The sequence below is a fragment of the Seriola lalandi genome, unplaced genomic scaffold (genome assembly GCF_002814215.2).
Source record: "Seriola lalandi dorsalis isolate HSWRI2012SDOR001 ecotype SW California unplaced genomic scaffold, Sedor1 jcf7180002054045, whole genome shotgun sequence".
NCBI lineage: Eukaryota > Metazoa > Chordata > Actinopteri > Carangiformes > Carangidae > Seriola > Seriola lalandi.
In genome coordinates this window covers 78,761-99,978 of record NW_019524598.1, presented here as the reverse complement: position 1 = coordinate 99,978, position 21,218 = coordinate 78,761, and the positions used below count along the sequence as shown (strand labels likewise).

The window sequence follows — 21,218 nt, the reverse complement described above, 5'->3', positions numbered from 1 at the left end:
GGGGGGGTCTTCAACAAGCTGAATTTTTCATCAGATGAAAGATTAAGTGTATGGATGCTTTCCAAAAATACCCACAATAATCGTGTGTTTGAGCTGCCTGTTTCTTAACTGTCAGCAAGCACAAAACACCCAGCCAAGACGGGTCTATTGAGCGTTTGTCGAAAAACAAATGATGTTGGGGGGGGGGAAGAGACAAAACAAAAAATCTTGGTAATAATCACATCTCTTCCCATAATCCCTGGCATTCCCTGGCTCTGATGGTATGGCGTGCCTATTCACTCATATGTGAATGTGTGCGTTTGTGTGTGTGTGTGTGTGCGTGCATATCCTTGCTTGCACAGACTGCTGGGGGGCATGCTCACAACACACAAACACACAGGCACACGGAGGCATTTCCATGCAAATTGAAAAGAGAAGGGGTGACAGAAGAGCATGGCAGGCCCTGGGAGAAAAAGGCTGCCACAGAAGCGGGAGTCCTCGTGTGGAATCCTGCCACAAAAGAGCCCCGGATTAAACACACAATGGGAATGGGATGTGGGCTGAGGGGAGGGCGGGAGTGTGTGTGTGTTTGTGTGCGAGAGAAAGAGAGAGAAGGAATGAGAGAGAGACATGCAAAGTGACCTAACTCTCTCTCTCCTGTGTTGGCGTCCCTGCACTAGCACTGCCACGTCAAAAGAAGCGACACCGTATTCGCTGGCGGCCGGTAACTCCACTTCAGATGGCAGAGCGGCGCAGCAGCTTGCCAGTACCTGTGACCAGGTACTTATTCCCCTTGACTTCAGGCTCAAACTGCTTGCTAAACGCAGAGTGCTGAAGTAAATGCAGAGTCACATGTGACGCCGTGGCCAAAGCACAAAGGGATGACCGCGGCGCTCTCTCTTCCAGCCTTCATACTTGGCACTTCCCCAGCACTTGCTCTTCCTGCCATGTGTGGCCGTGTACGTACAGCAGACAGCAGCCCGTCATGAATATTGAGGTTGGGGGAGTTGCCGCGGGCGTGTGGTGGGCACCTGAGGCTCATGAGCCAAGGTTTTGTGTCTGAGGTTTGGCTAACATGACACACGGGCTCTAAGAGTTTGTGTGAATGTGTGTAAACTCATCTTGAGATGTTATCGCTGCCTCTCTGTACATATACATTGTGGTTTTGTTCTTATCAGTTGCTGATATCCTCAGAGAGAGCGATACAAGACATTCAGATGAACCGTTTAGCAGCCCGTGCTTCTTTGAGAAGCATTAAGGGGTTGTCTAGTTCAAAAACCTGCACGTTGTCATTTTAAGTTTGGTTATAGAGCGAGAGGCAACAAGGTGAATGAGTGAATGATTTTAAAGTGCTATTGAAGTTTTGGGATTAAGATTAAGATTATAATTAACGTGGATTTTACATTGAACAGACAGTTTAGGCATTAAGGAAGGAATGTGGCTCCTCACGTGTACTTTATGCATTAATCACGGTGAAGCAACAAAAACCTGGTCCATACAAAATAAAGCACTGAATTGTGTTTTTCCAGGAGGTTTAGAGTTGTAACAACAACTGGGGTTCAGCGTGTAGTGGTACGTAACCAAGGAATTCATTTACGTCAATGTCCTCCAAAGTAAAAAAAAAAAAAAAAAAAATGTATGTGTGTGCATGTGTGTGTGGATGTGTGTGTTTGTGTGTGTTTGTGTGTGTACCCATGTTGCGACATACCTAGTGCATTGGCACGCGGGCTCTCACGGAGGACACACGTACCCAGGTAGCCCTCCAGCTGGGAGGGTTGGCGCATGCCTGCAGTCGGATGGCAGGGAACGCACATGCGCACACACACACACACACACACACACACACACACACACACACACACACACACACACACACAGTGTACAGTGGTGAGGACAGAAACACTGGGGTTAAGACTTCCTACTACAATTTTCACCCACTGCAGCTAAGCACAGATATGGAGCAGCACCAGGCCGAGCTGGCAGCTGCAGCAGTCCTACTTTTGAGGAACATACAACCCAAAAAAAAAAAAAAGAAAAGACAATTGTGACAGAAAATGTGTAGGAGTATGCAAGAGAATACACAAGTAGAGCAGGTCTGAAGTAAATAATGTTCCCAGCGTATGTTACCACTTTAACAGAAGAAGAAAAAAAACATCAGATTAGATATGATCACAACACGCTATTTGCATGGACGCTGTGAAAACATTTTGCTATTATATCTGTTGTGTCATCACTGCGAGCAGCAGCACACTGGCAAAGCAAAAAAAAAAAAAAAGATTGTTCAACAGATTGTTAAAGCTAATATCTCAACATTAAACTGCATTATGAGCCTCGCAGCAGAGTGGTGTTCTGCTTAATCAAAAGACATAAAAATATATCGGAATTCTATCTCTAGCAAGGGTGCTAGTGGTATTATATAACCTCATTTCCTGGCGGGTCAAAGGGGACTTTTTTTTTTAGATAATATAAAGCATGCGTTGTTAGAGGGTTGATAAGAAAACCTAATTGAATTTCAGACTAGGCGGTGGCTGGTTGAAGTCATTGCTGCTTTTTGTTCGTGGAAAAAAAAAAAAGCGTTATACTCACACACAAACAAAAAATAAAACAGTTAGAGGCCTCTGTTTGACTCTAGCATTAGTGTTAGTTAAAGCAATAATGTATAAATCAAAGATAACACTGTGTTCAATGGAGTTATCTTGAATTATTAGATAACAAGATAAAAATGTATTTCTGCTTCATGCAGCAGCAGGAAGACAAAGAGACGGTTGGTTAGAGAACATATTGTAATGGTGACTGGTGTGTATGTGTGTGTGTGTGTGTGTGTGTGCAAAGAGACAAAAGTGTGAGCGCCATACTTTGCGCCCCTCCGTTTTGCTTACCCATCATATCTTTTGTCTTCTTGAAATGTTTATACCAGCGCCCAAATTCCTGACACTTCGCCGCCGACACATTTGCATAGTAAGTGCTGTTCACAATGGAGGAAATCATACTCTGAAAGAGAGAGATTGATTGAGAGAGAGGGAGAGAGAATGAGAGAGGGACTTTAGATTCTCATTGTGGAAAATACAGACATAATATTAAAGCTTGTGAAACATGCAGTAACACTGTAGCTTGTCAAAACAAATAAAAGATAGGGACATGGTAAAACCCAGCACTAAAAAAATATAAATAAATAATAATAATAAAAAAAAGAAAAGAATAAAAAAAAAAGAAACAACGGAAAAGTATCACACATGCAGAAATTTCCGATCTCCTCCACTAAAGGTAAAACAAATTAAATCAAACAAGGCTTTATCTGTTCTTTTTTTTATCAAATGCCGGTGAGTTTGTCTGATTTTTTTTTTTTTTTATTTTGCGAGTGGGTAAATTTTAAGGTCAACTGAGTTCTGCGTCTGTTGACATCAAGAGCAGGCGGCAGGAAAGATATTTACCTTCAAAAGTAAAGAAGATAACGGCTTATTGAATATCAGCATCTGGGGAGCCGGGCGATGTAAACAGATAAACCTCTTTTATTTTTCAGCTCTTTATTTATTCAATCTGTTAAAGACAACAACTTCAACCAGATTGAGGGCCGCACTGAGCATGTCGTCCTCCGCCGCATGTGTGCTCTACTCTCCCTTTACAGTCGACTCTTTGCCCTCTCTACATTAACTTCAACCATCCTCCTTCGCCTGAGAAAAACAAAGAGACTTTTTTTTTCTCTCTTCCAGTTTCATTAAAATGAATGTTTTAACACCTTGCCGGCCTCCGGGCGAATAGTGAGGTTGGTGCAGGAGAAATTGTTTTTGATTGTTATAAATATTCAAAAGAACCAAACCATCTGTTTTCAAATTACAGGTATGCCATCTTTATCATTTTCTATAATATATGCGCTTGGAGGATGGTGGGGGAACCTTCTGGCAGAGCAGCATGGTGGTGGGAGCACAATCAACTGGTACAGGATGATTCTGGTTCTCTGGCTCCAGCTTCTCTGCACAAACGCAGGATGCGAGGCGGCAGCTGTGCTGTCAGAAAAGGTTGATCTGGCTGAACTCTGAACTCCTGACCTCTCCATTAAAGCTGTATGCTTCTTATGTGATGGCGACACTCCTAAGGCTAACACACGCTCTACCAGAACACAAATAAAACTTGGCACAAATGTGGTCAAAGTTCATGGCATCCAAAAGGAGCAAGATGGACACAAGCTTCTTTTACCAAACTGTAGCAGGGAGGGATCTAAAGCAAAGGCTAGTCAGCTTTAAGCACTTGTTTAACCAGCCTCTATCTACAGAGAGTTATAGGATGAAACATTTCCATTGGACCAATATTACCACACAGGAGTTACGTACAAGCTAGAGTTCTCAAAGACATTGACTGTACTAGCTGCCAAGTCTTGGTGCAAAAGTATTAAAATGCAACTAAAAGCAAACAAAAGCAACTGAATGTTGAAGATGAGTTGACTCATTTGTGTCGCTGTTCTTTAATTTCCAACCACAGCCACTGGTCATCATGGACGTGACTCTCACTGTACCTGCTCGTACCAGGTACAAGTCGATTTGGCTGCTTTTTGTCACTCCCATTCAGCTGCTTATTTTTTTGAGGAAGTCAAATATGGGAAAGTGAGGTGAGAGTCACGTTGGTGACTGCAGCTGGGTGTGAATCTGTGCCAACATGCTGCGGTGCATCATGCTGTCATGATGAAAAACAGGAGGGTGAAGAGTTCTGCATGTGGACTTGCAAGGGTCCACAGCAAAGCAGCCTCAATTCAATGAAACCCCTGACAGAGTTCAGGTTAGGGTTAGGAACGCAGAGTATCGATTTATGCCTGAAGCAGCTCCTTATTTTGGATTCATGCAAATGTAAGTAAATAGCAAGTGCAGGTTCAGCCTTCTATGGTTTTAAAATGATAACTCCTGTTTATTCCTCATGATGTGGAAAAAAGCCAGTGCAAAGCAGAATGAATGATTCTGCTTTTGATTTACTGCCTTGGAAAAAAAAGTGAATATTTGGGATTACAACTGGTGAAGCAGCAAACCACACATTCCAGTTTAACCTGGTTCTGAGAGCCAAAGATGCACCTGAAAACCATATATTTAAAGTAAGAAGAATTCTCCTTTAAGTCAAGGGGATAATGAACTCCTCTCCTCCAGCCTGCCATGTTTTATTTACAGTATATCTGGGCTAACGCAGCTCCAGGCAACAAACAAGAGGCCTGCAGAAGATGGTGTGCCTTTCTCTCTGTCTCTTCCCATCTTTCTCTCTATCTCCCTCGCTCCCTCTTTCTCCGCCATCTTTGACACAGATGTTCTAATAAACGCTCCTCATTAATCAGCCCTCTCCCTCAATACATCACTCTACCTCTCACAGGGGGCCCTGCGTGTATGTGTGAACGCAACAATACACACACACACCTATTCTCTCTCTCGCTCTCCCCACTGCTCTGTCACACACACATGCATCCGCACTAAGTGAAATCAAGCAAATAACCAGAGCCTCTGCTGCCACTGCGGTGCCAGCAGGAGGACTGTGCAAGGGCTTGTCAACAGGTAGCATGGCTACGTATGTGTGTGTGTGTGTGTGTGTGTGTGTGTGTGTGTGTGTGCCAGTGTGTAGGAGTGACTGTGTGTCTGTGTGTGCATGAGCATGTGTATGGACCCTTTAAGTGATAGCCATCTGCAGCACAGAGAGCTTATCAGCAAGACCAGGAAGTGGCACTGGGCTACTATCGGTCCCCAACATCTACTCTACACCCCATCATGGGAGACAGGAAGAGAGAGAGGGGAAGAGAGAGAGAGAACAGGAGAGTGTGAGTGTGTGTGATTGTGTGTGGTTGTGTGTGAGTGTAACAGAATAGTGTTGCAGCAGGCAGGTACTGTAGGCTCCCAGCTGCCAGCGATAAAGTGTGGAGCACACACTGGCAAATGCAAACACACACTGAGCACAACCCCTGCAGACAAACACACATGGTGCAGTTACACAAATGCACACACACACATGTAGATTAACACACACGCACATACACAATTAAAACACACACACGCGCGCACACACACACACACACACAAACACACACATTCCAACTTAGCCTGATGTCTTGAATCAGCTGGGGAAAACGCGCATCCCATTTGCAACACTGTGCCTTGTCTCTCGCCAACATCTAACACAGCTCAATTATGGCGCATATCCACCTCAAGTATGGTGACCCCCCTCCCCTCAATCTAACACACACACACACATGTATGTATACACACATGTATGCACACACATGCTCTGGCAACCAGGTTGTGCCTATGGCAGCTGAGGTGGTGAAGGCCTGCAAAGATGGCATTTTGATGACTATTTGCTGCTACGCAACACAGCAGCTGGTGCATCAGGGGCCGCCCAGTGAGAGTGAGCAGGGGGTGGGTGGGCAAGAAGACGAGGTGGTGGTGGCAATGGGAAAGAGTGGGGTGAGGTGAGGGGAATCTCGTTTGTTGCCATAGTTTCTGCGAACACGGGCAAGGGGGTTGCTAAGCTTGGTAGCAACCTAAGAAGAAAATAACAAGCCTGGTTGGCTGACTGAGGCAGAATCAGGAGTTTTATTTTGGCGGTGCCTCTTCAAACTGTTAACAGTGAATCTCACAGGTCAGAATCCGTTCCTCTAGCGGAATGACAACGGGCATGAGTGAATATATTTTCTCAGAGTTTCCTTGTGTAATTTGTAGGCCAAACACACAAAGCATGACTCCCCACTGCAAAAGAATGAAACTAAATGTTTGACAAGGCGCTGGACAAAAGCAGCATTTCACAAAATAACCCCCCACCGCCCTCCCCTCCCTGCTCTGCTGCCCCTCCTCTCCCTCTCTCTTCAGAGTCCTGTTCAGAGGTGGGCTAATTCTCTTTCACCCGCTCGCTGTGATTCTCTCATCTGTTAACCTCTCCTTTCGGTCTGGGATTACGCTGCAGAATATCAAGGAAACACTAATCCTAAAAAGGTGCCAATCCTCCGCTCCCTCCTGCAACACCCCTTTCCCCTCCCACTCATTTCACTTCTTTGGTCAACTCAGAAAAGTCAGAGGGTCGGCCAAATGCTCCTCGGCTTCTCACCTCCGCATCAGACTGCAAGCAGGCGGAAAACGTCACCAGTCACAAGGGCGGGGAGATCATGTATGGAGGCAATGTGGGGACATCCCTCAAATGTGACAACCGCTCTCAAAAACCAATTGGGTTTAGGAGGAACAAACCAACGCTCTATGGGTGTAGCAGGCCACATGAAACCCCACAGAGTAACAGATGTCAAAAACCATCATGGCAGCCATGTCTGAACAAGGCAGACACAGATACATGTATGAATTAACAACAGAGCGAAGCTGCCAATTTCTCTTTAAATTACACTGAAAACCTAAAAACTGGATTTGTATTTTGAAGTTTGTAAAAAAGGCAAAATATAACAAATATAAAATTAATTTTGACTGAAGCTCCCATAAATCTACAATGGCTGGCGACAGTTTCTGCATGACAGTAAACATAAGACCATTTAATACCATTTAGATCTGAACTCAGGAACAAACTGGCTGTTAAAATACATACAAGAAACAAAGAAACAAATTCAGTTAAAGATATTTTCAGGACCATCTTTCATCCTCACTGGAGAGCTGAAACAATCTTCAGTTTAATTTGAGACCGATGTGTATGTGAAAATAGCGAATGTGTGTCTGAGGGGGAGTGAGTGTGTGTGTGTGTGTGTGTGTGTGTGTGTGTGTGTGTGTGTTAGATCCTCTGAGCTAGCGTGTGCTCTCCTCTGAGCCGTCTTCACATATGGACCGTAAACAGGGTGATTACCAGACCGGGCTGGGCTCTGCCTGAACGCCACCCAGGGACTCTTTACATCATCAGCGCACTGCTCATGCCCGGCTAAACACACAAACACACACACACACACACACACACACACACACACACACACACACACAGAGCAGCCGCTCACGCACACGCAGTGCAAATGAGGGTCTCCAGGTGACCATACGGTGGCCTGGGAGGAGAGCTGGCTTCATACTGAAGGCACCTACGCACACGCTTGGATCTAAATACACATACACACATGCAAAACACAAATAACACTTTCACATATACGTCCTGTGCATTGATATATGTTTCACAAACACAGTCCAGCAAATGCACACAGACGCACACATATCTCCTCACACTGTAACACACACACACACTCAGACATACACACATTATTGGCCCCTGTGAGAGATATACTGCCGTTTCATTCCACTCACTCCAGAGCTGCCTCTATGATATACTGACTACACTGCCTGTTAATACAATATCTGAGCTAGTGCTTTCTTTCTATCCAACCTCCCAGCCGACAAAGAGAGAGAAAAAAAACAAAAAAAACCCAGAATATAACACCTAACATGTGAATGTAGATATCTCCTGCCTGATGCAATGAAATGTTGAGAATGAACTAAATGAGAAAAAGAACAAAAACAATCCAGATCGTTCTGGGTTTGGGCCAATGTTTATCTAACAATAACCATACGTTCAACAACACCTCTGCTTTTTGGCTGCCGTTGCATACAATTCCCTTCGTGTGTGTGTGCGTGTATGCATGAGTGTGTGTGTGTGTGTGTGTGTGTGTGTGTGTGTGTCAAGGGGCCATAAAAAAAAATAAATCATGCGACAAACAAATGAAAGTAGCCATTGATTTGGGTTTTCTTTGCCGATTCTCTTTCCCACTTGATCAAACTCAGGGCATTTGATAATTTAAGGATAAAAGACAGAGGTGATGGCGATAGGGGTGTTTGTTTGGTTGTGTGGTATGGTTGCAAGGGGGGTGGGGTTGGGCTTTTGTCTTTTTTTTTTTTTAATAAGCAGACTGGGCTTCAGCACCTGTGATAAGGGACATTCTTTAGCCAGAGAGCTCTGATTCATGTCTTTGAGTAACTCCTTGAGGGCGTTTCTTACTGTAGAGTGGCTCCATTGCTCGGGCGGCAGGTCCTCCAGCTTAGGACAACTGTGGAGAGAGAAAGAGAGAGAGAGGGGACATACGGGGGTTTGGGGTGGAGGGGGATAAGGATGGGGAGACAGGGAGAGGCAAGGGGGGGGGGTAGATAGGGATGCGGAGGGAGAGGGGGAGACAGGGGTGAAGGGAGAGCATGAGAAACAATTCAGATGGAGAAAAGACGGAGATAGAAAGGAAAGCCAGCAGCCCTGATGGTATCTTAAATAAAGTATACAAGCCACAAATTCACAATATTTAAATCATTTCATCTGGTTCTAAGTGTTGGATAGTTCCCTCAAATCTGTAGACAGATTTGACCTATATAATTATGGAGGTACATGTGTGAGCAAGTGATCCTGCAGTAGCCTTTACACCAGACTGCAACATTTCCTCATCCAACATCATTGATTTCAAAGGAGCTTTTGACTCAATCTGGCATGACATCCTGTTCCTCAAATTAATTAAAAATGGGAAATAGAATACGTACTGTAGGTTTAACAATGTATAAAAACACCAAGTGCAGAGTTGCAATTACTGATTATTTTCAACGTATGTCAATTATTTTTTCAGTTTAGTCCATAAAATGTTAGAAAATAGTAAAATTAAGCACATCACAAGTTCCCAGAGCCCAAAATAACGTCTTAGAATTACTTGTTTTTGTCCAAACAACAGTCAAAATCCCAAAGACAATAACAAAGAGAAAAGCAGCAAATCCTCACATATGAGAAGCTGGAACCAGCGAGTGTTGACATTTCTACTTGATAAAACACTTCAGCAATTAATCGATTATCAAAATTGTTGTTGATTAATCTTCCGTCGATCAACACATCGATTAATCGACTAATCGTTTTCAGCGCTAATCAAGTGTTCTTTTACAAATTGGCAATCTGGTAACAAATTACTCGACCCACCCCTCCCCAAAACAAAGGTGTAGACTGGGGTTGCAGTCTCAGTCAAACCCTGTTTAAAGTATGAATTGATGGATTGGCCAAATCAGTGGAACGATCAGATAGACAGAGCGGTGGAGACAGAGAGAAGAAACCAGAGAGAAAGAGAGCTGAACACACGAGGGCCCCCACTCGTTTTTCCTGCTGCAAGCGCCCCTCCAAGACAGACAGATTTCATTTGGCGCATCAAGCAGATGCATCTGGAGATTGCTCTGTCTCTCTCTCTCTCTCTCTGCCTGCCTCACTCTCTCCCCCTCTTTCATATTCTCCCTCTCTCTCCCTCTCTTTCTCTCTCTCCTGATTGTTCTGATTAGTTAATTACTTTATACAACACATCTGCTGGATTGATGCATGAATTATACATCAGCTGCATGTGGCGACTATTATTTCGTGTTACTTCTACCTTCCTGGCTCGTGCTCGGCAAAACAATTTAAGGTGTTACTGGCTAGATTTCTGCAGCATTCGGGGTGGGGGGATTGAAGGGATGGCGGGGTGGGGAGAGAAAAGGGGGGGGAAAAACAAATACAAAACAATAACAATACTGACAACAAAATGCAACATCAAAACAGATTTATATATCAAATAGACTGGTTTTGCCGTTAGGTGTTTCTGGAGACGCTAACTGCAGGGATTCCGCTCTACCTGAGAAACACTCCTAGAGCACCTGAAGTGAGCTCCAGTGAGAGCGCCCAGTACGCTCTGGATAACACTTCACGTGTGCAAGACATATGTTCGATGTGTTTCACATTGCAACATATCGCTGAATTACTTTTCGTTAAACCTGCCTTGACACTTGACAAGTGAGAGAGATGAGAGACTGAGTGAGAGGTGATGAGTGCCCACTGTGTGTGTGTGTGTGTGTGTTTGTGTGTGTGTGTGTGTGTGTGTGTGTGTGTGTTTGTGTGTTTGTGTGTGTGTGTGTGTGTATCCATAAATCAGTCAGTTGGTGTGTTGGAAACATTACGAGCGAGGAGATAACAGCGGAATAGAAAAGGATGCGTGCGACGTTCGACGCTAACATCTGCTTGTAAGAAAACACGCAGCCTCACACACACACACACACACACACACACGTGTGCACACACACTCAAACACACAAACAATGGATTTTCCAGAACACCTTAAACTGCTCCAGCAGCTAGAAAGCCTCTGGGGAGAAGGACGTGAACAAGAGGAGGGAAGGAGGGAGAGACAGAGAGAGGGGTGGTGGAGAAAGACAGCTATCCATGCATTCAGGGCTAGCATGCCGGAAATAAACACAACCTTCTGTATTCTGGCTGGTGGACGTATTCACATCAATGTGTGTGTCTACTTCATTGGTGAAGGCGGGAGGCGGTGGTGGGGATGGGGGGAGAAAGAAGGAGAGAGGAGAGAGAGGGAAGAGAGAGGAAGAGGCAGAGTGAGGCTGGAAAGGAGTAGGGAACAGCTCTCCAGAGGGTTGCAGAACACTGGGTTAGCGTGCAGCTGGCACAAGCCTCCACACCAGCGCCACTCAGTTGTTTGTGTGTCTGCGCACGCGTGTGAGTGTGTGTGTGTGTGTGTGTGTGCGTATGCTTTGTGTCAATGAGCACATATGAGCCTGTTTGTGTCCATGTCTATAAATGTTCGTATGCTCTCGCCGTGTGTGTATAAATACAGCGAAGCCTCACACCTACAGAGTAGCATTTAGCATACAATATGGTGAGTGATGGCAGAAGACAGCGAGTGCTACTCAGTGTAAGATGGTCTTCTTTATTATGAGCTACGTAGATTCAGAAGAAATATATTTTACTTAATATAGCCGCTGTAGCCAGATTTCTTTATGTTACTATTTCAGATGAACAACCTTGTATCCGTCTGCTGTAGTCATTTTTAGCTATGCACTCTCCAGTTGCCCATCACATTCATTTTTTTATGTCAGTGCTCGATTCAAAAACTGTTTCTTTATCATCATATTTCTTCTAAGTTTTGCCGATCGCCAAAGCAAAAATAGCACATTAGTTAGCATCACTTACTAGTTAAATTTAGAGCAGCTGCTAAAGATGAATCTTGATCGCTCACCACAGTATAAGCTACACTGTCAGCATGGACGCGAGCATGATTTTGGTATCTGTGTTCCCATCGCTTAACGCGTACACCGACAAATAAACCAATCGCACCACTTCTTCAGTTTTTCAAATGGGTTTTTTCCACTTCCTAGGAAAAGTAAGTCTGTTTTTTGTGTGTGTGTGAGTGAGTAATAAAGCTATTCTCAGTTTCTAACATGCACAGGGCCCAGGCAGTCTGGCACCTGCCTTTGAACCCACAGTATGTGGTATGTGTAATTGGTATACCCGTGCCTCTATATGTATAAAAGCACTGCAATACTGGTTTGTGTATGATGGGAAACATCATCACATCTTCACACATTGTTTGTTTTTGTGCTCATAGTGTAAACTGCACAAAGAAACACAACTTGCCTGTGTGTGTGTGTGTGTGTGCGTGTGTGTGTGTGTGTGTTTCTTACCTGTGCAGCTGGATCTTGAGCGTAACCACGTGGTAGACGTCCTGCAGCATGTCGGCCACTGTGGCATCCGGTGCGTCTGTCACATATGACAGGGGGACAGGGTTCCACTTCCCAACCTGAATCATGCCTGAATGATGCACACACACACACACACACACACACACACGTGAATGGGAATAATGACAGATATGGACCCACAAAAGCACACAAATCTACATAACAAACAGTAAATCAGTTTATTTTAAAACAGTGCTGAGTAAAGCCACGGGTAGTCTCCCCACAAGTAGTTTGGTGACCTAAACACTCTTACAAACTGAATTTGTTGCTGCAATCACAACAACCATGCAGGAATTTTTCCTGACGCTACCTTGAAAAAAGCTCCAGCCCACACAGCAGGAAGTGAGAAGGGAGACAGCTCATGGGAGAGGTGAACCTAGGATGTATGTGTGTGTGTGTGTGTGTGTGTGTGTGTGAGTGTGTGTGAGTGTGTGTTGAAGGGTGATGGACAGGCTATAATAAAAGAGCACGCTAAGAGGCACCTTGAAACAGCCACCCTCGGCCTGTGTGTGCTCAAGTGCAATTAGCAGACCCTTTCTTCCACCTGCCCCTCCCACCTACTGAGTCACTGAGTGTATGTGTATATAAATATATGCAGTATGAGTGTGTGTTTGTGTGTTTTACTTGCTTAAATATACAGAAAGAGATTGCATGTAAACATTCTGATGGGTAAGCTTTTGCGTTTGCGTTTAGACTGTGTGGGAATGTGTGTGTGTGTGTGTGTGTGTGTGTGTGTGACCCCTGAGAGACTTGAGCATCTCCTGTCTGGGATCAGTGTCAGGATGTGTTACTGTGGCTTCAGATCTGCTGGCGGTAGGCTATTATGGTCGCAGATTGTGTGAGTGAGGCTTAAAGAGTGTGTGTTTGAATGTGTGCACGAGTAACAGCATGTCAGAAAACGCTGTAGAGAGGACGTTAATGAGCATTAGAGCGATAAAGCAAAGGAAAAAAAATAAAAAAAGTGGCAGACAAGGGTAGAAAATGAAGAGATGATGATGAGAGTCAACGAGTGACATCAGCCGTTACCTTTGGCCTGGGCCGCTGAGCTGTGGGAGTAGCCCAGCGACAGCAGGGCCATCTCAATGAGCTGGTTGAAGAGCATGTCCTTACGCACCAGGACGAACTCGGCGTGCTCCTCCTTGCTGTCAAAATCCATGGGGTTCTCGTAGTGCTCGACTACACAGAACACAGGCAGCATGTTGCCTGAGGACACCGAGACACAAGACACACACGAGTGAGAACCGAAAGACTTCATGTGCAAACTTTGACCTTCAGTTATCTATGTTTTTGCAAAAGGGACGAGATTAATATCTTGTGGTGATGATTAAGTTACATAGAGGTTGAGTTGATTGCTGCTGGAGTGGAGGATCTGGACAGAGTTTGGACCACAAAGGCATTTTTCATCTTTTATTGGGCAATTCCCACCTAAACTCTCACCTCTCAGTCTCAATGGCAAACTCTCACATCAAGGTGAGTAATCAATCGCTCCTTAGGTGCATGATAACCTCCACAATTTCAGAAACTGAATTAGTTTTGCTCTTTTTTATTTAGAAAGGCTCTCTTGTCTTGTATTTTCCATGATCTTCCTCCTGAGTTTTTTCAAGGATGGTTTTTGCATCCCATTTTAAGAAGCTTTTTATTAACTATTGGAGGATTCCTCTTTGTAGCCTTATGTTTCTCTTCCAGGCTTCACGATGATGACATAATATTACAGAGATGTTGCACTATGGCCTGCAATGACTAGTATGATTCGTGTGTTTAATAAGAAAATCTACATATTATAGATATGTAGCAGCCACAAAAAAAATCCTTAAACTCCTATGTCTCCTTTTGGCACAATAAACTGTTTATTCGCCGTTGAGGTGCTGGGATCACATTAGCCTTTCCTTCTGCCTGCCAACCCAAAATCATCTTCCCATGATGCAGCGCTTCAAATCCCAAGCCACCTCTGCGCCCTGAGGTTTACAACTCTGTGTCAACAGTGGCTCTGCTGTTAGGTGGAATGAGCAATCCTTGTCCAAAGACTGACGAATGTTCAAGGGACCCACTGTGCAAATATCACCCAATGTGCCATTTTTGCTAAAATAACATCTCTGAAATTTAAGGAAGTTTTCAGCCATGGGGGAAGCTCGGCCTTTTGAAGCCGCGGTCTGAATGAAAACAGCAGCAGATTATTCAAATGTTCTTGGATGAGTGTTGATTAGGACAGTATCTTTAGCTTACTGTACTTAGTACATCCTGCAACGTTTATGAGGTGGCCTGTTGCCCTACTTTCTCAGTATGTCTCTGCTCTAATGCCACCTGGACAAATTTCTGTGCATTTATTGTCCTTGCTGATTAAAATGATTCACATTCTAATATTTTCCAATCCCAGGCATTCCAGAAGATGCACACAGCTCTGGCAAAACAATCAATAAGCCGACAGATGCCAGGGAATGTGCTGAAAGAGCTGCTTTTCTCCTCCCCTGATTTTAATAGATAAAGATCTAACAATAAAGACTGCTGTGTAGGTTCATTTGGGGGATCAATACTGGCTTTGTTTCCAGGGAGCCCAGAGAGGGCTGCTGTAAATATTGTTTCGGGCTCGGACACAATGCCCACTGTGGGCCCTCTGCGAAGCCTCCGTGGCGGACCGCCCACCTCCATCGGCTGCTTCACCCTTTACCCAGGAAGAAGCTAAATACACTGATGAGAGGGGAGGGGAGAGGAGGGGAGAGCAATGAGGAGGCTAGGAGGAACAAACGTTGTAGGAGGCCAAGAGAAGCAGAGATGATGAAGGTGAAAAATTAGGCTCTCTCAGCTGGAGCGCGACATGTAGATTAAAGGAGCAAATAAGAGAAACGGCCCATCTGAGGACACTCACACAGCCACATTCCAAGAGTTCCTGAGTCCCTCTTGCCCAAAGAAAACCAAACCAGCCAAAAGAACAAACAGACGAGCCTTAGCGGCCAAGTGCTATTACAACTCCAAACCTGCAGGTTTTCAAACTCATTTCCAACACACTAAAATAAAAAATAAAAAAAAACACACACACACAATCATAAAATTGTTCATATTTCAGATAGCTTTGCCCGGCGTGTTTTTCACGAGATGACACCAGTTATATTAAAAAGCTATGTCATAATCTCAAAGTAAAGGCTCCCTTTAAACAGCAATGGCTCTTAAAGGACTGAAACTTCCCCTTAATAAACAAATGCCGGTGCAGGAGGGCTGTGGTTGGAGAGAGGAGCAGTGACACAGCGCTATGCAGCACGACACAGGAATAATTCTCACAGTGTTCTTCTATTAGCTATTGTCTGGGCAAATAAGTGGGAGTGTGTGCTGTGTGTGTGTGTGTGTGTGTGTGTGTGTGTGTGTGTGTGTGTGTGTGTGTGTTAGTGTGGGAGGGGGGCTATTTAAACTGCATTCAAATAGCTTTCCTCTATTTATATGGTTTATTCTTTTCTTACTCATGCACATAAAACTCAGTTCAAGTATATTTGTTTCATAATCAGTTTCTATGGACTGGGTCCGCAACCAACAATTAATTACTTTATTGATTATTTTGTCAAATATTTGATCAATTATGAATTGTTTAGTCTATGAAATTTCAAAAATTAGGGCTGCAGCGAATGATTATAGTCATCGTCGGTTAAGCTGACAATCATTTTCTTTATTAATTGTTTTGTAAAAGTGAAAAATGCCCGTGACATTTAACCAAAGCTGAAAGCGAAATATTCAAACTGCTCGTTTTCGTCCCACCGACAGTTCAAACTCGGAAAATTCTGTTCTGTGACAAAAGACAAAAAAAAAAAGCAACAAATCCTCATATTTGTACATGTGTGGTATCATTGCTGGATGGTGATTAATTTTCTGTCAATCAATTCATCGACCACTTGTTTCATCAGAAACAGTCAGAAGTGCCTCCTGCAATTTCCCAGACCTTGAAGTGAAGTCTGCAAACTGACTGTTTTGTCCAAACCACAAAAATGTACAATAATATTTAATGTTTTGTCATTTTTGCAAGATGACTGACAAACCTTAAATCAAACAAAACTTTTTGCTAGAGTAAATGATGAATCAAGAAATCATAATAATCCCTCTTACCTCTCTTGTGGCAGGGCTTCAGCAGGTGGCCGGGGGGTTTGTACGGGACCCCGGCTAGTTTGGCCCCAGTGCTGCCCAGCCTGGCCCGGCCCAGGGGGCTGCCGTTCTGCTCCAGCCGGGGCAGCTTGGCCGGCGGGGCCTTGGCCTCTGCCATGCTGTTGACCAGCTCAGAGTTCTCCTTGCCCAAACACGCCTCGCTGAGATGTTCCATCATTCTCAGCACCTCTGCTCACTATCACCTGGGGAGACAGAAACAGAATGGCTCAGCTGTCAGCGGAGATATGTGTGCGGCATAAAAGCAGCACAGGAACGAGCAGCTACAAAATCTTTTAAGTTGATATCACTGACATGTGAAGACGTGAAGGGACATTTTTATAGAGCAAAAAAATGTGCTTTAAGTAATTGAGACCTCTGAGAACAGACCCATTACGGCAGTAACTGTCAATTCGCTTCAGTAATGACGACTCGGGCCACGGTGACGTTTTCGTGCCACTGTAATGTTCCCATTTTTCAACGCATGTATTATGTATGGGTGTCCCGCTAGAGATTCCCATGCGAGAGGGGGCAAACAAGCCCCGGTTTTAGTGCAAACACATTAATTTGCTAGGAGATTCCACTTGAATGAATACAGTGCAGTTCAAGGAACAAGGTTCTGCTGTGGCGCACGCAGAGAGGGGGAAACTAACGTAATTCAGTTTCTGAGTCACTTCGTGTGACTTCACATTCATGGCGCAGCTCGGAAGGAAAGGGAGGCGAAAGGCCGCAACGTCATTTCACAGTGACTGAGACACACACACACACACACACACACACACACACACACACACACACACACACACACACAAAAACACTAAATCTGATACATGTCTTTACAGGTGTGAACTTTGCTTTTAGATTTTGCAAGCGCAGAGAGATTGTTATGGAAAGCAATAAGTTTACAACTTTGGGATGGGAGAAAAAGCAGCTTCTGGGAAACTTCAAAATAGACAGTTGCTGACTCATTATGGTAGTGATCAAAAGTTAAAGTGAGGAAAGAAAAGTAAAGATAAGAGAGGAATAGATATGAAGGAAAGATGGAGGCTGTATGGCTGCTTTGCCCACAGGTGCTTTAGTGCACACACAGAAAGCCCCTGACTGAGGCTGACAATTAATACATTATTTAAGCTCCCTGGGTAAACTTTTGTGGTCAGGCATCTGATTAGTTTGATACTTGACTAATATAAGATGTGTTTATTTGTACAACTGCAATAGAAAAGTAATCATGGGTGGGTGCTGCATACAGGTTAATGCACGGTGCTGATGAACATGAACTGGAACGCTGTTATCAAAGAGTGAAAAGGGCAAAATCATCCACCCCCACGCAAAAGATCATGAACTCCCCCATTCATCACATGCAATGAGGCAACTAATTCCCCACAAATAGGGGGCCAAAGGAATCCAGACCCGGATACAGTCCGGATCCAGGTCAGGATTTTTTAATGACCTTAAAACACAAATACAGAAGCCATAGTTCAAATGGACACATTACCCCCTAAAGGAGGGAGTTAAAGGAGGACAAGTTGAGTGAAAAAGCTTCCAGACCAACCTGAACCGCAGCACTCCTGCACCGGGGAGCATATAACACCGCCTGGGGAACGCGTCTTCTTCAAGTTTGTACCGGGCAGAAAAGAAAAGAGAAGAAACCCCCCAAAACAACTCCTGCTTCCCGGTTCCTCTCGGTATCTCTTCTCTACGTGTGCATGACAGCGAATGATTATTTAACAAAAAAAAAAAAAAAAAAAAAGGCAAACACACACACACACACACACACACACACTCACACACTCACACACAAGTCAGTGTTTGCAGAGACGCTTTCTCCGGCTCTTCTCCTCAGAGGTCTGACAGCGAGAAAACAACAACCCGGCGGGTCTGTGGAGGAGACGACGAGGTGGAGATGGACCGTGATAGGCGAACATTGGTAAGCGGTTATGTGTGTGTGTGTGTGTGTGTGTGTGTGTGTGTGTAGTGTGTGTGTAGTGTCCGTGTAGCCCCTAACGTTAGCTAATTCCGTCCAACTGGAGGAAGAAAACGGCAGCCGTACCCGGTAGAGGCAGCGACATTTAGCGGTTAGCCGCGTCCATCGGTTACAAGTGAAGCCGACTTCTGCTTTAGTTCGCACCGCCACATCCAGACGGCGGCTCTCGGCGGGCAGGCAGCCGCACAGGGGCAGTTAGCAGCCGCACAGTGGACACCAAAGAGCCTCGGACACAGTTGTAATAATAATAACCGCCGCCGAGACCTAATAAAACCCCTCGCTGTGTATGTTCACGAGGGGGGACTAACGTACATTAAAAAAAAAAAAAAAATAGCTTAACGTCGGCTTAGCTCGATCTGATTACCGGCAGAGACTGACTGAGAGAGAAAAAAATAAAAAATAATAATAATAATAATAATAATAACCGACTGTGTGATCTTGCTATCGCGTTTGGAGGCGATGTGGAGCCGATATGCGGACAGTCGGAACAGGTTCGCAAAATAAAAAGAAGGAGAGGGGGGTCAAAAAGTGCGGTTTACTTTCCGATGTCGAGCATAAATAAGGCTTGCTGTGGATGCATGAGAGAGCTGCCTGCGATAGTAATAGTAGGAGGTGTCCTGTTGGTTGGGGATTGGCGTCCGGACGGAGCTCCTCTTTTCTTTCTATCTCCCTCTCTGTCTCTCCCCCTCTCACTCCGTCTCTCCCTCTCTGTCCCCATTAAATTATTAGTTGTATTGACTCATCACTCCCCCCTCTCCTCTCCTCGCTGCTGCCGCTGCTCTCCCTTTCTCCTCCTCATTTCAAATGGCGTGGTACAAGGGGGAGAAAAAACAGAGAAAATAGGGGGGGGGGGGAAAATAAAAGAGAAGAAAGGAGGAGGAGGTTGGGGGGTGTATGTGTGTGGGATGAGGAGTGTGTGAGAAAGAAAGAAATAATCCCCCTCTTATTTCAAAAATTTAAAAAAAAAAAAAAAAAAAAGGAACAAAGATAATTCCTGCGCATCGCGGGCCGGAAAGTCCTGGCGGAGACAAATAAAGTGGAGAAAGTGGACAGGGAGAACAGACACACACAGACACACACACACACACACACACACACACACACACACACACACACACAACAGAGGGGAACGGTGGTGCGATTTCCGGCTGTGCGCGCAGGAATTTTTAATCAGCTTGATTAGAGTGAGGCGGTCCTGCATTTATTACAGGGTAACACACAGATGCTCTAACACACACACACACACACACACACACACACACACACACACACACACACTGGACACCTTCATTTAAAGGGGTTTTTTTTTTTACTTTGGACCAATTTTTTATTTTTACAAAATATTCTATATGATGAAAATGACACGTGGGAAAGAGGGAGTAAGGTGGACTATCTGACCCTCAGTCGGTGCTGGTCATTCTGACATAAATAAACTAAAGAGGACTCAACAAATACAAGCTCCGATGTGTCCCCCAACACCAAGTCCTCCCATAATTTACATCTGTTTGTTTAAATAGCATGTGTGCAATCAGAATATAGACATGTCCCAAGAAGTCTCTTCCCTCTTTATACTGGCAAGAGTAAATTCTTTTCTTATTATATATGCTATGAGTTGATATCAGAAATCAATCATCATAAAACCTAAAAAGTGGTTCAGTCTAATAAAAAAAAAAATCATGTTATTGTTAATTCTTAGACAATAACTAAAAGACAGAGGGTAAATTTGGAGACATTTAAGTAGATATTCGTTTACATTCAGTCTTAAAAGACCATATCATGGCTATAATATACACAATAACATATATATATATATCAAGTTGGAGGGTTCTCAGTGTAATCTTTAGCTACTACATTGTAAATATACATATATATACACACCAAACAAACAAAATTAATTGATTGTTTTTCCTCTTTGTCATATATTTAGGTCAAAATGAGAACACCTAATGATAACGTATGCTCTAAAAATCACATGAAAAAGGTTTATTATGACTAAAAAGTAGTTTAACCTCTTTATACTACAAATAAAAAGGTGAATTTTGATGGCATGTCATAACCCTACATCTACGAGTGACTATTTTCTTGTCAGTAAACAAAAAAATGAAAAGAAGAGTGACGTCCCTCATCTCAACACCTAGCTTTTGTACTGTTATTCTTCTGCTATTATTTCACAAGCTTTACCTCCATAGCAGGTCATACCGTATTATGTCAAACTGGATTATACAAACATATTAGACAAGCTAATCTCTGTTGATATTGTCAACAAAACCTTGAACTGTCAAAAGTGGAGGAAGAAGTGAAAGGAGGAATGTTTAGAGGCTGGAGAGCGACACAATTTCTGGAAACAATGGTAGGATGGAAGGTTTTCTCAAGTTGATGTGTGAGCTATTGTTATTTTTATTGTAATTATTTCATGAACCTTTCCCTGCTGGCAGACTGAGGAGCTGCCGAGCAAACTGCAAAAATATCAGACAAGGTAATCTCTGTTGATATTGTCAATATAGGCCTGATATGGTGTTTGTACCTAACCTTAAGGTGGCCTAATAATAACGGTTTCAGTGTGACAGTGTGAGCAAAGGCCAAGACTAATATCTGGTGGAAACACACACATGCTGTAACTACACCAATCCTGTCTGTTAGTGTGAGGTGTATTTAGGTCTCCACCTTTAGGTCCTATG

The 21,218-nt window shown here is 44.0% G+C and overlaps 1 protein-coding gene across 6 annotated transcripts in view; it reads right to left on the bottom strand.

Moving 5' to 3' along the window:
- Positions 1-21,218, bottom strand: part of satb1b (SATB homeobox 1b) — a 61,567-nt gene that overhangs the window by 30,513 nt on the left and 9,836 nt on the right. The window contains exons 1-8 of one of the 6 annotated variants that reach the window (XM_087173116.1): positions 18,607-19,251; positions 16,524-16,762; positions 13,464-13,640; positions 12,381-12,507; positions 10,298-10,348; positions 8,836-8,959; positions 2,859-2,970; positions 1,688-1,765 (exon numbers count right to left, since the gene is read on the bottom strand). In XM_087173116.1, the coding sequence (XP_087029242.1) occupies positions 1,688-1,765; positions 2,859-2,970; positions 8,836-8,959; positions 10,298-10,348; positions 12,381-12,507; positions 13,464-13,640; positions 16,524-16,737 (883 nt within the window). In that variant the 5' untranslated portion in view covers positions 16,738-16,762; positions 18,607-19,251. Of the gene's footprint in view, positions 1-1,687; positions 1,766-2,858; positions 2,971-8,835; positions 8,960-10,297; positions 10,349-12,380; positions 12,508-13,463; positions 13,641-16,523; positions 16,763-18,108; positions 18,549-18,606; positions 19,252-21,218 lie in introns of those variants that run through there. The other 5 variants (XM_087173115.1, XM_023402966.2, XM_087173117.1 and 2 more) reach the window with 5 other exon arrangements.